This window comes from Lampris incognitus, chromosome 16 (genome assembly GCF_029633865.1).
Source record: "Lampris incognitus isolate fLamInc1 chromosome 16, fLamInc1.hap2, whole genome shotgun sequence".
Lineage (NCBI taxonomy): Eukaryota > Metazoa > Chordata > Actinopteri > Lampriformes > Lampridae > Lampris > Lampris incognitus.
The window spans coordinates 34,204,850-34,222,848 of record NC_079226.1 but is presented as its reverse complement, the minus strand read 5'-3'; the positions used below and the strand labels follow the sequence as shown (position 1 = coordinate 34,222,848).

The 17,999-nt window shown below is 43.2% G+C and overlaps 1 protein-coding gene and 1 long non-coding RNA gene across 6 annotated transcripts in view; both read left to right on the top strand.

Annotated features, from left to right (window-relative positions):
• mark3a (MAP/microtubule affinity-regulating kinase 3a) overlaps window positions 1–17,999 on the top strand; it is a 53,453-nt gene that overhangs the window by 18,148 nt on the left and 17,306 nt on the right. For all 5 annotated transcript variants that reach the window (XM_056296405.1, XM_056296402.1, XM_056296404.1 and 2 more), the window contains exons 8-10: window positions 9,559–9,795; window positions 11,209–11,328; window positions 15,163–15,262. In XM_056296405.1, coding sequence (XP_056152380.1) covers window positions 9,559–9,795; window positions 11,209–11,328; window positions 15,163–15,262 — 457 coding nt within the window. The remainder of the gene's footprint in view (window positions 1–9,558; window positions 9,796–11,208; window positions 11,329–15,162; window positions 15,263–17,999) is intronic.
• LOC130126775 (uncharacterized) lies at window positions 331–1,818 on the top strand. Its single transcript, XR_008811734.1, has 3 exons — window positions 331–943; window positions 1,082–1,170; window positions 1,706–1,818. It is a non-coding gene; the product is annotated as an uncharacterized LOC130126775 (long non-coding RNA).

Genomic DNA, 17,999 nt, shown 5'->3' with positions numbered 1-17,999 from the left:
TGTCAATCAAAGCTCTCCCTCTACCAACTACCCACAAGTCGTTTTCCTGTAGGGACAACTGTAAAAGGTCTAGCGGAAGGGAAGGGACGCTGTAAGGAGGTGACATTATTTGAAAATTAAATGAAGGAATCCACTTGTAATTCACGGCGGCTTGAGGAAAAGTGCGTTCATACAGCACGGGTCGCACTAAAGAAGTGTGACAACTGTTCAAATATATTTACTGTTCCACAGCCTTTTGACGTATTTTCATTTCTGCCATTGGTCACATAAAGGGAAACTTCACCAGTTTTTATGTGGATGTCCAATCAAGTGTTGAGCACAAAGTCAATTGACGCAATAAATTCCTCAGTAAATGCTATATTGACAGAGAAATCTGAGTTTTCTTGCCTGCGGAGCTGCACCACCCGTGCCTGCATGTATCAGGATGCATTGTGCGTGAACTTATGCCACCCAAACCCCAAATCCCTCCAAAGCCCACCCAGCTCATGGAGGCGGGTGTTTCTTGCAGCTCTGTGTACAAAGAATGCCATCTTATAATCTTCGCTCTTCGATCAGAAAACTGAAAAACGACATGAATTGGATTAGATTTGACAACAAACATGCCTTCTCATTGTATCGTGCCTGGATGCGACAACTACAAAAAGAAGAGGAGGAAGTAAGCGTAAACGACCACCGATTACCAACAGATGTTGAATGGTGCAAAGAATGGCTCCAAGTGATTAAAAAGTCCCGAATATGACAAGAACACACCAACATCATTACTGGGAAATCTTCGGGTATGCTCTTTGCATTTTGCAGCAGATGATTACAATAGGGACATACAGTCAGAGCCGATGGGAGGAAGCATCAAGAAATTGCTTAAGAAATTGCTGTTCCCACTCTTTTTGGAAGCGATATTGGCCATGGCAATGGAGAACCCCCAGAGAAGCAAGGTCGAATAGAGGTAAGCTGTTTTTAGCTAACATTAGTTACACTGAATGCATAACATGCAAAATTTCATATTGTGTCAGCTCTATTTAGTACTGAAATGGTTTACAGGTACAACTGCTAATCACAGTTATTTTTACTCTTTTCACCGTAGATGGAAGAACAAACTGCCTCTACCTCTACTGCCACAGGCAGCTTGCCCAGCTGTGGCACAACCTGTTGCTGCTTCAGCCCACAGTCAAGGTGAGCTCATTCCAGAGGTAAGACTTGACTATAGCCAACTAATGTAAACTAATGTTATGTGCCACTAATAGTTGGAATGGTGATTGTGAAAAATAGGTGATTTGCAGGTAGCTTCCTAGCCTCTTGGTACCTACTGCTTCGTCTACAAATGAACGGATGTACGGCTGTCCATGGAATTTCCATGCAGCCTTTTTTCACCTACCTATTAATTGCTGGCAGTTGGGTGGACATTATTACAGTATGCTAATTTGTGAATGAAAACTTTGGGGTATTGGGGATGGGTATCCCCTGCCACATATTGATTGCCACATTATCTTACAGTATGACATGCTTTTTTATTGTAGGTTGCCATTGTTAGTTATTATTCATTATTATTATTATTCGTATTATTATGAGTTAATATTATTCATATCATTATGGAAGCCAGCAGCATTGTATGGAAGCCACGGCATTATACTTTGCATCAGTCACTTTTTGAAAGCAACATTGTTGTCGAAATCTCATTTCTGAAGACAATGGGATTTTTTTATTCCAGTTTCACTGGAAGTGCTCCACACTGCAGGTTGAAGTACATGCCCAAGGGAAAGAGAGCAACTTGCTGTTTTTGAGCACAATGAAAATATTGTGAAGAGGAAGCCTGCCACTAACGCAAAGGTAGAAAACGCATACACATTTTGTTGGTATTTTTTATACAATTACTATAACACTTGATGTCAATGTAGACATCAGTGTGGACAATTTACATTGTCAATCAACGTCCCAAGTTGATTTCCTTTTTTATTTTTTTTTAGATAAACTGAACACTTCACCCTCACCATTTTAAAGGTGATGAAAATATGACAGTGAGCACAAGTTCATCCAAGTCTTCATCTGTTATGTTCCCTTAAATATATTTTTTTGTTATTTCAGGTGAGGTGTAAAAGAAGCTTGTTTACTGTCGGAGGCCAAAGCAATGGGTTGTGAAGACAGTTTACGTACCTCACATGCACAGCTTAAGAGTGTGCTTTGTTGAACTCGTCACTGCACGAAGTCGGGACCCTACCTTATCTTACAAAGTCTGGACGTCATCACTCCTGCTCGCTCAGCCTGCTCCTCCCCCAAACATTGCAGCAGTCCCAAAACCATCCAAACAAAAAGCAACTGCGAAGCACTAGTCCCGTTTTCCAAAGTGACAGATTGAGAAGTCTAGCAAAGTGACTAAGGAAAAATATAAAATACAGGGCAATTCAATTGTTGGCCCTTTGGACTTATTTCACCCCCGTTAGTGGTTTCATAACCCCTTGATTTATAATTTACATTTCCGTTGTGCAATACTGACTTAACCGTACAATAATTTAACTTTATAACCGTATAATATTTCAACTGTGCAGTACTCTGGCGTATGTTTATATACTGTATTAGAACTGCATTCATACTGTACGTTCTCCAATATTCTTACATATTTCTTATTTTTCTATCCGTCTATCCGTTATCCAAACTGCTCCTGCTTTCAGGGTCGCGGGGATGCTGGAGCCTATCCCAGCAGTCATTGGGTGGCATAATTTCATTTGTGCTTATATATTTCCTCATCTACAATGTGAGCAACTGTGCCATGACCCAATTTCCCCGTAGGGATCAAAGTATTCATGATTATGCTGATAGTTTTTTTTAGCCATGCAAAACCTTGAATAGTCACTGAGTTTGAAATGGGTTTTCTTCAAAATGTCTTCTCAGGCAGTCATGCCAGGTTGCAGATAGATCTAGTTACCTTTGAAATAACACGTCTTGGCCATGGAGAGAAAGAACACTGGCATTTACTGAAGCTTTGTCCTGCAAAAATATAAATGTTTTTACTATGCGTTGATATTTCATCTTTTTTTGGTCTTTATGAATTTTTTACTAAAGGCCTAAATTAAAAAAAAATAATAACAGGTTCTATTTAATCGTCCTGTTTCCATAACCGGGTGAAATAGTTTTTTAAATCTATTATTCCTTCTCACTTAGAAAACACACCCCAAAGGCAACAGCTTTCCCATTTTGCCACAAATGACTTATTTATTTATCCCCCCCCCCAACTGCATCTGGCCAATGACCCCACTCTTCCGAGCCGCCCCAGTCTCTGCTCCACCCCCTCTGCTGATCCGGGAACGGCTGCAGACTACCACATGTCTCCTCTGATACATGTGGAGTTGGCAGCCGCTTCTTTTCCCCTGACAGTGAGGAGTTTCGCCAGGGGGATGTAGCACGTGAGAGGATCCTGCTACCCCCCCCCCCCCACCCCCACCGAACAGGCGCCCCAACCGACCAGAGTGCAGCGACCACAACACATACCCACATTCGACTTCCCGCCCCCGCAGACACGGACAATTGTGTCTGTAGGGACGCGTGACCAAGCCGGAGGTAACACGGGGATTTGAACCGTGATCCCTGTGTTGGTAGGCGATGGAATAGACCGCTACGCTACCCAGACGCCCGAATCATTTTTAACCATATATCACACTCCCAAAAAAACTAATTCGCCCTGTGTCGCAAGAAAATACAGTGCATTTTGACTCTAAAGTAAAACGTCAATGACTTCTGCATAAGCCAGTGGGTATGATTTTTGCATGCAACTGACACGTCCCAGACGTGTTCTGCAGCCAACTTTGATAGTAATCAGTGTGAAAATAAGCAATTCGTTTGTGTGTGTATGTGTGTGCATGCGTGTGTGTATACAACTTTAATCAAACCAACATGTTACGTGTTAATTCAGTATTCAGATGTTTAGCATATTGCACATGATTTAACAAGAAAAAGTCTAGATCAGTCCCAACAAGCTTCAAGGTAAAAGTGTCCACAAAGGCTTGCAGATTGCATGGTCCACTTCAGCTTGCCCTCTGTACTGACCATTGAGGGAGGGATACTTGGCTCTTATGCGGTGTACGACACAGGCAGGCAAGACGATGCAGCTCCCTTTGCCAAGTTTCTCCCCTTGTAGCACCCACTCAACAAAAAAAAAAAAGATAAGCCGCCAGACGATATTGTCTGCAGAGAGCAAAAGACAGGAAAGAAGGTGGTTATTCATCGGCAAGCTATGCAAGTACTGTTCATGTACTGTAACGTTAGCAGCTATTCCCGGAAAGTTGAATCAGTTCATCTGGACACAGTTTAGTGGGAGACACGTTTCATCACTCCTCTACGTGACTTTGTCAGTCTCAGCTGACTGCGGGTATCCCTACCCTTGTGAACAGTACAGTTGCGTAACAACTGAAACGGCGATCTAACACAGTTTTCATGTGTGCAGATTGTCATGCATATTAAAGTGATCGCCAGTTTCGTTTGTTATGCAACTGCTGGTTTCGGTTTTTTACAGTGGTCGTTGTAATTGCAAGTTACCTAAGTGAAGACAATAAATAACGTAAGGGCGATGATACACTGGGCAACTTTTTGGCCAGTATCATAGCGGACTGTGCTTGCCAGCAGGAAATTTAATGAGACATGGGAAAGTATACTACAGAATTTATCTGGGTAACAAGACGTTGCTATGCAATTGGTACAAACGTGTTGAGAAAACCGCTTGTCCGACGTTGCCGTGTATCCCCAGACTAGCCTATAGCTGTTAATTTGTTGCCCAAAACATAGAGTTAGGTGATAAAATACTCCCAGAAATTTTAATTAATTCATCTGGACATAATGTTTAGGGGGAGAAATGTTTCATCACTCAACTGACTTTGTCAGTCTCGACTGGCTGCAGGTATCCTCCAACATTATAAATGGCCAAACCCCAGTCCTCTGTGAAAAGTACACATGGCCATTGTAACTCTAGTTAATGGTCATGGCAATTTTCATATGAAACAGATCATTGGCTTTGGTCGTTATGCCACGGCATTGTTTATAAGAGTGGGGATACCTGCAATCAGTTGAGACTGAAGAGGTCACTTAGATGAGTGATGAAATGCTTCTCCTTCTAAATGTTGTGTCCAGAGGAACTGATTCAACTTTCTGGGATTTCCTTAACTGGATTATTGAGCATGCATCAAGACATGATAAAATACTCACTCAATGGGTCATCTGCCCTCGCGGCCCTGTTGCTCTTGGTTGTCTTTTCCAGTTTATCTTTGGGATCCTGAAGAAAGTTTTTAACATACCTCTGTCCATGTGATGGGTGAAACTTGCTTCTTCTTTTTTTTTTGTGTGGACCCCCCCCCCCTTCTTCCCAATTGCACCTGGCCAATTACCCCACTCTTCCGAGTCATCCCGGTCGCTGCGCCACCCCCTCTGCCGATCCGGGGAGGGCTGCAGACTGACTACCACATGCCTCCTACGATACATGTGGAGTTGCCAGCCGCTTCTTTTCACCTGACAGTGAGGAGTTTCACCAGGGGGATGTAGCACGTGGGAGGATCACGCTATTCCCCCAGTCCCCCCCCCCCGAACAGGCTCCCCGACCAACCAGAGAAGGCGCTTGTGCAGCGACCAGGCACAAATACCCACATCTGGCTTCCCACCTGCAGGCATGGCCAATTGTGTCTGTAGGGACACCCGACCATGCTGGAGGTAACATGGGGATTCGAACCGCCGATCCCCGTATTGCCAGGCAACGGAATAGACCGCTACGCTACCCCAAACTCCCCGGGGTGAAACTTTCATGCATAATAACACATATATGGGCCATCTCGGGGTTGGTGTCAGTGACAGCATCCAACAAAACCTGCCCACGCTGAAATTCATTGTAGCAGATTGATTCAGTTTCTGTTGGCATCGGAGGGCAATTTGAGCAAAGGCACCACCAGTCGCTGTTTGATCTTGCTAGCTCGGAATCTGGATGCCCCCCCCCCCCCCCCCCGCTGGCTATATCCTCTTGCTTGGCTAATGCAGCACCAGCCTCGGCCATGCTCCGCAGCATTTCTTTGGTCATATACTCTGACTCGAACAAATACCGTTGAATGTCCGAGTCAGCCAAAACACTGAAATGTATCCTCATCCCCATCCCAAAATGGGACTGCCTCTGCAGTCCCATTTTGGGATGCCATTTTCACTGTTTCAAATATAGCTAGTTTGCAATACAAGGCAAAGAGGATCAGGAAGTTTTGTTTTTGAGTGACATCTAGAGCAAGCCACCGGAGGCAGAGACTAGAAATCTAAGCTGAACTTGCCTGTAGTTCTTCCTTGTTACCAATTACGTCACTACTACTACTACTTTTGGCTTCTCCGGTTAGGGGTCGCGCCACAACGGATCAGCCATTTCCATTTCTTCCTGTCCTCTGCATCTTCCTCTGTCACACCAACTACGTCACTGACGCATCAAATTACAACATTGGTGCTGGAAGAACAGATTTTGCAACTATGTCCCAGAGACACAGAGAAAATCGGCAACAACTGCAGACATTTTTCACGCTATATCTCAAATTCAGATAGATAGAGATAAGGTTGAAAACCAGTGAAGTTTCCCTTTAAGACTACAGTCCTGAAAATGGTCGTTCTACTGTTTAACTTGCTGACACCTATGCTGATTCTGATAATTGCATCTGTCACCTGTGCTGATGTTGAAGCACCCTCCACTACTGCTGAACAAAAAACAAACAAAAGAAGAAAAAAAAAACGTAGGTGAATGTGAGTTCAAGCTTGTTGATGTTGTAGTATCCATTTGTAAAGGCCTTCTAGAAGCCAGGTCTGCCGCATTTGATTGTGTGCCACAACTTCACTTCCTCTACAAACTTGGCATTACCTGCCTCATTCTTCTGCATTTGGCTGCCTTGGTGAAGAATTAAAACATTATGTGCCCTGTTGTTTTTCCCGGTAAAGTCCCACCAGAAAGTAACCATTAAAATCAGCAAGTACAAAAGTTCATGATTCCAATATTTGCCAAAAGCTATTGTCACAAACAGGCCAGCAATACGAAAGTATCATAGGACATTTGTTTGCGTGTGAACCTTTCAACTGTAGCTTAGTAGTTTCACTTAAATAGTTTACTCTTCGAAGTGATCCCCCTACCTTCCTTTTGTTTGTTGTCATTTCTACCATGCAAACTTAAGTAGTTGACTAATGCCAGATAATACCAGATAAATATTACAGGCCTCATAAATGATATCAGGTTAAAAGCTATATGGCAATGTTGAAGGTTTCGAAATTACAAGTTAAACGGGGACAATATCTATTTTGTGATATTGAGGCAGTTACGACATCCATCCATCTCTGTCTCAGCTGAATTTGATGGCACCTTTGAATGGCAGTACTCGTAAGTGAATAATCAAATGTGCAATTTTTTGGTTGGTAAAGATACGCTGCGGACAGAAGATATTAAACACATAAAATATTTCAGTTCATTAAATGATAAAGAGTAATAATGGTAGTAACTTGGTAAAAGGTATAGTTCATTTCAGCTTTTTCACTTAATTGCAAGTGACCTACTTTGGGTTCAAGGGTCATAGTCTAGGGAGCTGATGTCACCATTACCTGTGGTTTAATTCTCCTCCATTCCCATTCTAATTCAAGGGTCTTGTTTGTCTTCAAGCTTGCAAGGTAGCGAAGCGCCTCTTGTTTCCTATATTAATCATGTCTGCTCATCCTGGGTCCCTGGATCAAACTTTGATGTGGTAAACGTTGCTAGCTAGGCTAAGGCTTATATCTCCAGTGTGGTTGGTGGGGGGGGGTCCTACATGCATGAGTCAGACTTTGAGAAGGTAGGCGGACCTCTCACCTGCTCCCCATTGCAGCACACGTTGTAGTGTAAATTGACCCCCACGTTTTGCAAGTGTTAAACAGCGATATGCTTCCATATGATATAAATATTGATGCGCCCATATATTTTCCCTCCATCAGAGGGAATATATCCTCTGCTCCCAGCAGCTGCATGTCCAAACAGCTTCCTCCGCTCTGCCTCATGAATGATCCATGAAAGGAGGAATGAGAGAGGACCACTGAGCTGTCAACTGCCCTCTGTATGTGTTTTTGTGAGTGGGGAGTGTGTCTCGTCATCTCTGCCTCTGTGTGTCTGTGCCATAAAGTGGATGAGCAAAGAAGCACAGGCACCAACTGAGGATTGTAGGCCATTAAGTTCATCAGAGGAATATATATTTAGATGTACATTTTCTATAGATATATTTATCTATAGAAATTCATCATTTTTGATTGATAATGGTCACCATAATAATTATTATTATTACATTTATATAACACTTTTCTAGACACCCATAGCGCTTCACATTGAAGGGGGTAACTCACTTCAACCACCATCAATGTGTAGCACCCACTCGGGTGATGCACAGCAGCCATTTTGCGCCAGAACACTCACCACACATTAGCTTGAGGTGGAGAGGGAGGAATTGAGTCAATTACATGAGGGGATGATTAGGTGACCAGATGGAGGGAGCCAGGTTGGGAACTTTGCCAGGACACCGGGTAGCCCCCTACTCTTTGTGATAAGTGCCATGGGATCTTTAATGACCACAGTGAGTCAGGACCTCGGTTTAATGTCTCAGCCAAAGGACGGCATCTCCTACAGCAGTATCCCCATCACTGCACTGGGGCATTGGGATTTGATATTTGTTGTTTTTATTAGGACCAGAGGGAAGACTGCCTCCTAATGGCCCACCAACACCACTTCCGGAAGCAACTCGGTTTTCCCGGGAGGTCTCCCATCCAAGTACTCGCCGGCCCATATCTGCTTAGCTTCCGTCATTTGGCAGAGCCAGGGTATATGTTGGTATGGCTGCCGGCCTTGTATTGTGAGGAGAGTGATCTTTGCACCCTCACTGTGGATATTAGTTTTAGGAGTGGTAAAGGCCATTGGTTTGTTAAATCTTGATGCCAAGTAGAAAAAGTTGACAGTTTCAATTGCCGGTGATACAGTGTAACCAATTATTGCAAGTGTTACCCAGCAGAAGACTTGGTAACGAAAGAGTCACACTTTTTAGTATGACACAATATTTTGAAATGGAAAGCCAAGGAAGCCAAGCTAGCATTTACAGAATTAATGTCACCCTATCATTTTACTCATTTAATTAGCCCAGTATACCTCGTCCTGTTAATCACACTAAGGCAAAATTGGTCTTACAGGTGTTGCGTTAGAGGGAGAGCGCTTCACCCTCATTGACTGGTTTTACTTAATTCCTGTCATTGCACTAGCTTGTGAAGTTACTCATTGTTAGTTGAGACTCCAGAATTCGGAAGGAAATGCTCTGGTGTGCCCATGACAAGACAGTGAACTTCTGTTAGCTCCAGTGGAGCTACTCGGTCTTCACCAGTGCAAGACTGTGCTTATAGCGGGCAGCCCTCTGAATGCAAATGTGTTATACTGTGTGGATGAGAAATTGTGCAGTCCTGAAAAATAGCGTGCATGCTAAATAGTTGCTTTCCCAGATAAAGGTTATGATTACCTAATCTAGATTATAATTCCCTAATCTGACTTTCTTATCTGTTTGCCTACAGGCAGAGAACCTGCTGTTGGATGCAGACATGAACATCAAGATAGCCGACTTTGGTTTCAGTAATGAGTTTACGTTGGGCAACAAGCTTGACACGTTCTGCGGCTCCCCGCCCTACGCTGCCCCGGAGCTTTTCCAGGGGAAAAAGTATGACGGTCCAGAGGTAGACGTCTGGAGCCTGGGGGTCATACTGTACACACTTGTCAGCGGCTCGCTGCCCTTCGATGGACAGAACCTCAAGGTGGGTCCTATGCATGTGCATGTCTTTGTTTTAGGGTTGCGCCCTATCATATTCACCAGACGAAGCTTTTCGGGGTTAAGTTGCGCATCAGTGCTACATGAGGGGATACGGGAACTGATTGTTGATGAAGCAGAGGAATGGCTGAAGCATTTCTCTGTGAAAATTCAGGCTAACCTCATGAATCACTCACCTAACTGTGAACAAAGCAGCCATTTTAAAACATTTTTGTTCTTTCAGAGCTCAGCTATTTGAGTGTTTCTTTCTGTGTGTTGATGCTACAAACTGAAATTGTAATTCAAAATCATTTTGAATTGATAATGAAAGTACTTTACATTTTTGGAGCTACTTGATTGTATAAACGTTACATGAAAAATTAAGTGAAATATTTTCTTTAGCTTTAATATCTCGAGCCACAGCACACAATAATAGGTTTGGTTTATCAAATTTAATGTCATCAGATGGTTGAAGCACATTTTAACCGTAATCTTCATCTTCATGCTTTTTTATGTTTTATAATTTAATTTTACTGTTTGCTGGTTTTTCTACACAATCAACCCATTGAACTTTTTACCAGAATGGGTTTTTCATATTAGACCTAATGAATGACAGAGATTGATTTCACACCAAACTAAAAAAAAACATGTTTTTTTTACTGGGATCACCTTTGGTGTGAAACAGCCCATGGCTCAGACTCTTAGGAAATTGGTGCTGGGTACAGCGGGTACAGCACTGCAATCCTCCTTGAAATTGGCACAACACTTAACTGGAGTCATTAATGTGAAAGGTTCCTCAACAGCCTCGCATTTGTCAATTTGACATGTTGTATATGAAACATCACGTTTAATGAACAACCAGTAAAATGCATATCCACATACCAAATACATGCCTGGCAACGGAAATATGAGAGGTGCAGTCAAGCTGCCAAATTTTCATCCCTGTAATTCTGCACTGTGGGCACGGTGTAGAGATGATGTAATAATGTGAAAAAGCAACAGCATGTGAAAATACTGGTAATATAAAAACGATAACACAGCAGAATAATGTAGTGCACCCACCAATTTACAAGCCAGATTTTAATCAACAAGGATGTGATTTTTATGGAGGTGATCATAAGTGGGCCAGTTTCTGATGTAACTAAAATTCAAGGGGGCTTTCCATGGGGGGAAAAAAAGCAACATTCAGTTTTGTGGCTCAACGGTGAAGTTTATCAATAATCCCAGGAGTTGAAACCCTGGAAAATACCAGGATTTTGGAGTGAAAGAAACTTTAGTGTCCTGGGTTCACAATCGTGAATTTTTTTTTTGGACTGGAAAATGTCAGTACAGCCACTCGGTCCTGGTCATGTCGTAATGAGAGGAACCCAGTTGCAGCCCATCTTCCAGTATTTTCCTAAATGCTGGTCTCTTTTCACAGGAGCTGAGGGAGAGGGTGCTAAGAGGAAAGTACCGTATCCCTTTCTACATGTCCACAGACTGTGAGAATCTTCTCAAGCGCTTCTTGGTGCTCAACCCGGCCAAGCGTGGTACTCTCGAGGTGAGGGAGGAAGGCAGAAACATAAATAAAACTTGCGGTTTCTTCAGAAATCCCCTACAGCCCTGGTACGTGACTTCCCACCACACTGCCAGGACCTGTCCTCAACCTCTCCAATAGCCACGGCCCTACCCTTGCATCCTCCATGCAGCTTATCAAACGCCCAAGCTGCCCATGCAGTGTGTGTGTGTGTGTGTGTGTGTGTGTGTGTGTGTGTGTGTGTGTGTGTGTGTGTGTGTGTGTGTGCAGCTATTTATGACCGCTGCCTTTTTGTAGTCATCAAGTTCTCCAAAAAAGTTGTCGATTAATCGCGGGAGATATATTTATTTCACCCAATAGCAATGATCAGTTCTTGTCAAAAAGGTCTCAAATACATCCAGTAGCAGGTTAACTAATGTAGGCAGGACCGCTATTATATTATATTATATACTCTGCTATTTCATTTGTATATACATTATATACTGTGCTAATTCATCTACCCGGGGGTAGATGAAATATGAAATGAGTCCTTGATTGGCTCTGAGACACTGTTTATAAATGAGCCCCAGACTGATTGGACTAAACCCCCAGCAAGCCATGTGAGCTGGAGAGTTTGACTGCAGTAACAACAAGACCGCTTTCTTTTTTTTTTTGGGGAGGGATTTTTTTCCCTTTTTCTCCCAATTGTACTTGGCCAATTACCCCACTCTTCCGAGCCGTCCTGGTCGTTGCTGCTCCACCCCCTCTGCCGATCCGGGGAGGGCTGCAGACTACCACATGCCTCCTGTGGAATCACCAGCCGTTTCTTTTCACCAGGGGGGCGTAGCGCGTGGGAGGATCTTCCCCCAGCCCCCCCCCCCCCCCGAACAGGCGCCCCAACTGACCAGAGGAGGCGCTAGTGCAGCGACCAGGACACATACCCACATCCGGCTTCCCACCTGCGGACATGGCCAATTGTGCCTGTTAGGGACGCCTGACAAAATCAGAGCAACACAGGGATTCGAACCAGCGATCCCTGTGTTGGTAGGCAACGGAATAGACTGCCACGCCAGCCAGATGCCCCTCACAACACGACTGCTTTCTTGCAGGTCTTTCAGTTTAACTAGTGACTGTGATTTTCAGCCGAGTGTGCCCGTGGTTGTGGTGACGGCCGCTGTCATGACGGCAGCTGTCGTCAAGCCTAAAAGCTTTAAATTATCTTAAATTAAATGTTCAGTACAGTATGTAGTGCTTTGTCTTGCATTATGTAAATTAAATGGTGTTGCCAACAAGAAGCATTCACATTTCGGTATAATATACAGTTGCACTGCCAGCTGCGGCTTGTTTCCCACATTATAAGAAACGTTACAAGAGGTGAATGAGTCTTACTGAGCACAATTTAACTTGCATAAATGGTTACCGTAGCTATTAAACACAGATGAGTGTGTATTCAAAGTTGATTAAAGTAAAGTTAAAGCTTTTTAGGGGGACACTACATGTTCTCTTTGTGTTTTCAAACCAAAGTCACCAGTTAACTCGGTCACTTGCTAAACCAAAATAGTCTTTCCTTCTCTAAATACTTGAAATTCTTTCTCTTTTTTTATCCCCCCCCCTTTTTTTTTTTTCTTCACCTCAACTGTATCCGGCCAATTGCTCCACTCTTCTGAGCCATCCTGGTCGCTGCTCCACCCCCTCTGCCGATCCGGGGAGGGCTGCAGACTACCACATGCCTCCTCCAATACATGTGGAGTCACCAGCCACTTCTTTTCACCTGACAGTGAGGAGTTTCGTCAGGGGGTTGTAGCGCGTGGGAGGATCACACTATTCCCCTCGGTCTCCCCCTCCCCAAACAGGCGCCCTGACCAACCAGAGGAGGCACTAGTGCAGCGACCAGGACACATACCCACAGACACAGCCAATTGTGCCTGCAGGGGTGCCTGACCAAGCCGGAGGTAACACGGGGAATCGAACCAGTGATGTCCGTGTTGGTAGGCAACGGAATAGACCGCTACGCCACCCAGACACCCAAAATACTTTAAATTCTGTTTATTTAACATGGCATAACATAGAAAATGGTTGTTAAAACCGAATTGATGTTCAACAACCAAAGATATGGCCATCCTACCCACAGTACCCCAGCTTTGCATAGCTGCTGGAGATGCGCTGCCATCACTATATTACTGCACATCGCTAAAACCACAGATGAACGATTAGTCTACAGCTATGCAGTGTTGATTAGTGGTTTTGATAGTAGACAAGCCGACTGTTCTGTGAAACCCGCTGTGTGTGTGTGTGTGTGTGTGTGTGTGTGTGTGTGTGTGCGCGCGCATGCACGCGCGCACGCAGGCCCAGACTATGCTTTTGTTCTTTCCAGATGCTGCAGATATGAATAATCCATCAACAATCTTGTTTTGAAATGAATTTGTCTTGATCATATCGTGAATAAAGGCAGAAAGTAGGTCTGGGGCAGTGCCAAATTTTTTGCAGCCATCACAAAGTACGGCATCTTTTTTTCTTCTTTTTTTTAAAAATGTGGCTACGCATGTCCACAGCACTTTGAAATGCTGACCGTAGAGTTGCACAATTAATGGGGTAAAATTCCATATAGTGACGTTAGCTTCCATGGTTAATTATTAGATGCCATTGACACTTTTGGCTCAAGTACATTTCATTAAGTCCACTGGAGTTTAAAAAAAAAAGTGAAACAACATAAGTTTGCTGAAGTTGAGTTTCTATGTCTCAATGATTCACTGAACAAAATGGAAGAAAAAATGAAGAACGAAGAAGAAACAAATGGACTTCTTCAGTGCAGATAGCTTCGAGCTAGTTCGTTGTACCTGAATAGAGAGGACATTTGATGGATCTGAGTTTGATATTCAAGTGAAGCCAAATGCTTTTCTCTTTTTAGGCCTGTGTGTCCATGGAATATGTCCAGTGTAGAGGCCACATGGCTGCCCTAGGTCATGCCATAATGGATGGTTACACATCATAGACTGTGTATTGATAATTAGCTCAGCTCAATCTCAATTATAACTCTAGAGGGCAATTGATTGACATCAAATTAAAAAAGAAAATAACACGTAGCAGTGCATTTTAGCTGCTTATACAATGTGACTGTGGTTTTCAGTTGTTAGGACTAGCGTTAGGGTTGAACGTGGTAACTCCCATATCTGTGATTCTTGTGGGTGTAATCCTTATTACCTTGGTAGATATTATTACATATATTTGTGTTGAATATTTAAGATACATTTTTTTTCTGCGACACTTTAGCTATTTGTAGCAACTTCTTCACTATTTAAAAATGCAGCTGACATTGTAAAGCAACATTATGCAACTTTTGTACCCATCAAAAAAACAATAAATATATATATATATATATATATATATATATATATATATCTCACTCGCGGGCGAGCATACCCGCTCAACCCAAGTTACATAGTTCAAGAACAGGCATTCAGGGTGCAGAGTGGGAATGAAAGACACCATTCGCCCTATTAAAAGTCAGTGTACCATCACAATGATTTTGAAGCTGTTATTTTAAGGTAAAAATGGTTGCATAAATGATGTTTTAAGTGAAATGAGATGGAGCCACTACTTTACTGTTAATGTTGAAACTGAAATTGAAGTGTGAGTTTCTATACAGCTACTTGTATGACTTTTATGAATGATGTATAATATAACATTAGGGGGAGCAATTATTTCTGAAAAAGACATGTTTCATTGTAAATCAGCCACATCTATTGGGTCTAAGTCATGGGGGGGGGGGGGTTCCAGTAGCTGTAGTACATTGTCTGCATTGTAACTCTTTAAATGCCTTGGTGTGATGTGAATGTCTGCAATTGTATCCATATTTCACCATTTTGTTCTTTTTGTCAGCAAATCATGAGGGACCGCTGGATCAACACAGGGTATGATGAAGATGAGCTGAAGCCTTTTGTTGAGCCAGAGCTGGACATCACAGACCAGAAGAGAATAGGTAAAAAAAAGCTCTCTGACTTCCGGACACTCCAGACCAGGCCTGTTGAAATCCCAGTGGTTTGTTTAAAGTACATGGGATGTATCTGGTCTTCAGCAGACAAACATAGAGCTGTCCTCATTATATCGGCGCCGAGGAGCATGTTGGAAGAAAAGATGAAACCCAGGGATAAATAAACGAGAGAGAGAGACCCCACATAGTAAATGCGATGAAAGCAGTAATAGAACTTGGTGTGTGTGAGTGTATGGTGTGGGGGTGAAGGGGGATGTATGCTACCAAGCTGGTCCTCAGGAGTGGATGTTACATAACCGTAGCTGGGCTAGCTGTCAGTACACATGTGTTGGTGTGAGCTCCCAGTCAGTTCAGACTGCGGAGACTTGGGGGAGGGTTCTGCCTGATAGAGAAGGCAGAGCACGTTCCAGGAGCTCTCTGCCTCTTGCTCTCTCTCTGTCTTTTCTCCCCACAAGTACTGGGGACTTCCTAATGGGTTGTGCTTGAACAGTAAAGCACAAATGATAGCTAGATGCATCAGAAGCATAAGATACCATTGATATCGCAGCGAATTGTATTTAAATCTTGATGTTCCAGTGAGGATTAGTTTGGGGCACTACTTAGGAGTCCACTGCCAGCTCTCCCCAATACTGCCAAAGTGCCCCTGAGCAAGGGCAGCTCTGCTCCAATCTATAAGTGCACCCACTGACTTCAAGGACAGGTGCTGAAATTTGGGCTGTGATTACCCCCGTCTGCTTCTTTGTGAGGAAGATGTGCTGACTTACACAAGAACAATTCATGTGCCCTCCACGTGGTTATTTAAATGGACACACCTAAGATGGACTTCCATGTATGACAAAATGATGCTGAACAACATTAACGAACATGATCTAAAATACAGTGATACCACATCCTTACTGTCAGATCTGTTGTTGTGGCTCACCTTTCCCCCTTTCCTCTAGCATCCAGACCAAAACTATATAGACTATCCCCGTAAATAGTACCAAAATATAGTTAATATCAGATTCAAGCATGCATGTCTTTTTCCACAAAAGTAAAGGAATCTCATTTTGAAATTAAATTCTGTCGCATAAGGACCGCTCATGAAAGTCAAGCGCATGACACATCATTTTTTTTTTTTTAGGTTTAAATCAACTCAAAATAAAATGGGCATGATGTTACTGAAGACAGTCCTCTGTCTTTGAAATGATCTGACAAATAGCAGGTGTTTTAAAATAAAATGTTTCGAAATTGCTCGTTCTTTAGGCTTGAGAAGATTTGTATATGTTTGAGGGGAAGGGCAGGGAAAAGTAGTGGGGATGGAGAGCTTGGAAGAGTGACTCTGGAGTGCACTTGAGATGGAGAGAGGGGGGGTAGAGAGATAAATGAATGAATTTTTGAAGTGAAAGCAGGCTGAAGCTGCAGTCCATTTGGCATGTTCCTCTCAACGTGAGCCTGCCAGCGGGGGTGGGGTCCATTAGACGTCGAGGCCCAGTGTGTTTGTTCTCTGCGTGTGTACACATGCATATGTTTTTCAAAAAAACGTGTAAAATGAGGTTGCCACTATGTGTGCGCTTGCGTACACGTCCGTATGTTCTTCTGGTCTCTGTGGGTGGGAATTTGCCAGTGTCTTGGTGCATTGTGCACGTGCACCATTTGTACTTGCACATAGGCACCTATGTGTATGGACACACAACCCCCTTGACTCCTTCAACACCTGTCTGCTGCCAACTGACTGAACTCTGGAGGCTCCCTGTCACCTGAGCCCTGTTTCTGCTCAACTTACTCACCTGAAGAATTTGCCACATTAAGTAGAGCACCAGCCCCCCTGATCCTATTTACATAATACATTCACTGAAGGACATTATGAAATGGATCCCAGGACAACCACACGGGGCATTCATTATGCAGTATACGTCATTTCCGTGTGCTCTGGGGTATAACTGTCACTATGTACAGTGTTAATGTGCTTAGAGAAGTGAGAAAGGGACAGGACGTTTGTTTTAAGTCTTAATTGGTAGGGGCTGAGTATGTGAGACAGACTCATGTTTGCTTTAAGCATTTGGCAAGGTTATACATATGACAATTTTCAGTTGGCTAGCAAGCACACAGTGTCGGGGCTGTATTGATGTACCTTACATTTGCAACCCACAGTCTACATTTTACTGAACATGTTTGCCAAGGTCATTTGACCAGCAAGCACAGAGGTGAGCTAGAAGAGCCGTATTGCGAAGTGGCCTCAATTGCTGTTTACTGACTAAACAAACGGGGAAGGTCTGTAACTATTTCTCACCATCCAATTTCAAGCAGCACCATTTATATATAGGAAGGTTGAACATTTTGATCGGAGTTTGATACCGAATAAAAGTGTACATCTAGTGAAACTAGGTCCACTGGACACAGAGGACACAGTTTGAAGCTGAACAGAAGCCGTTGTACTTTGGCACAAACCCTCCTGCTTGATTTACTGCACCGAAGGGCATTCTTAATTCATCTTTATCTTGCTTATAAAGCATCTTTAAAAGCGTCTGCTAAATGAGAAAATGTAGTGGACGTATCTTTGGGTTTTCTATGAATAATTTCTGAGCTTTTGTGATTGATTGCTGCAAGCCGTTTCATATCAAAACTCTGTAGTATGGCTTTAATGGCTGGTTGTGCCTATTTCCATCTTTAGCGGAAAAACTTGGTAACTAAAGTTTATCATTCAGTGTCTGAAATCCTGAGGACTCATTCTCATAATGAACCA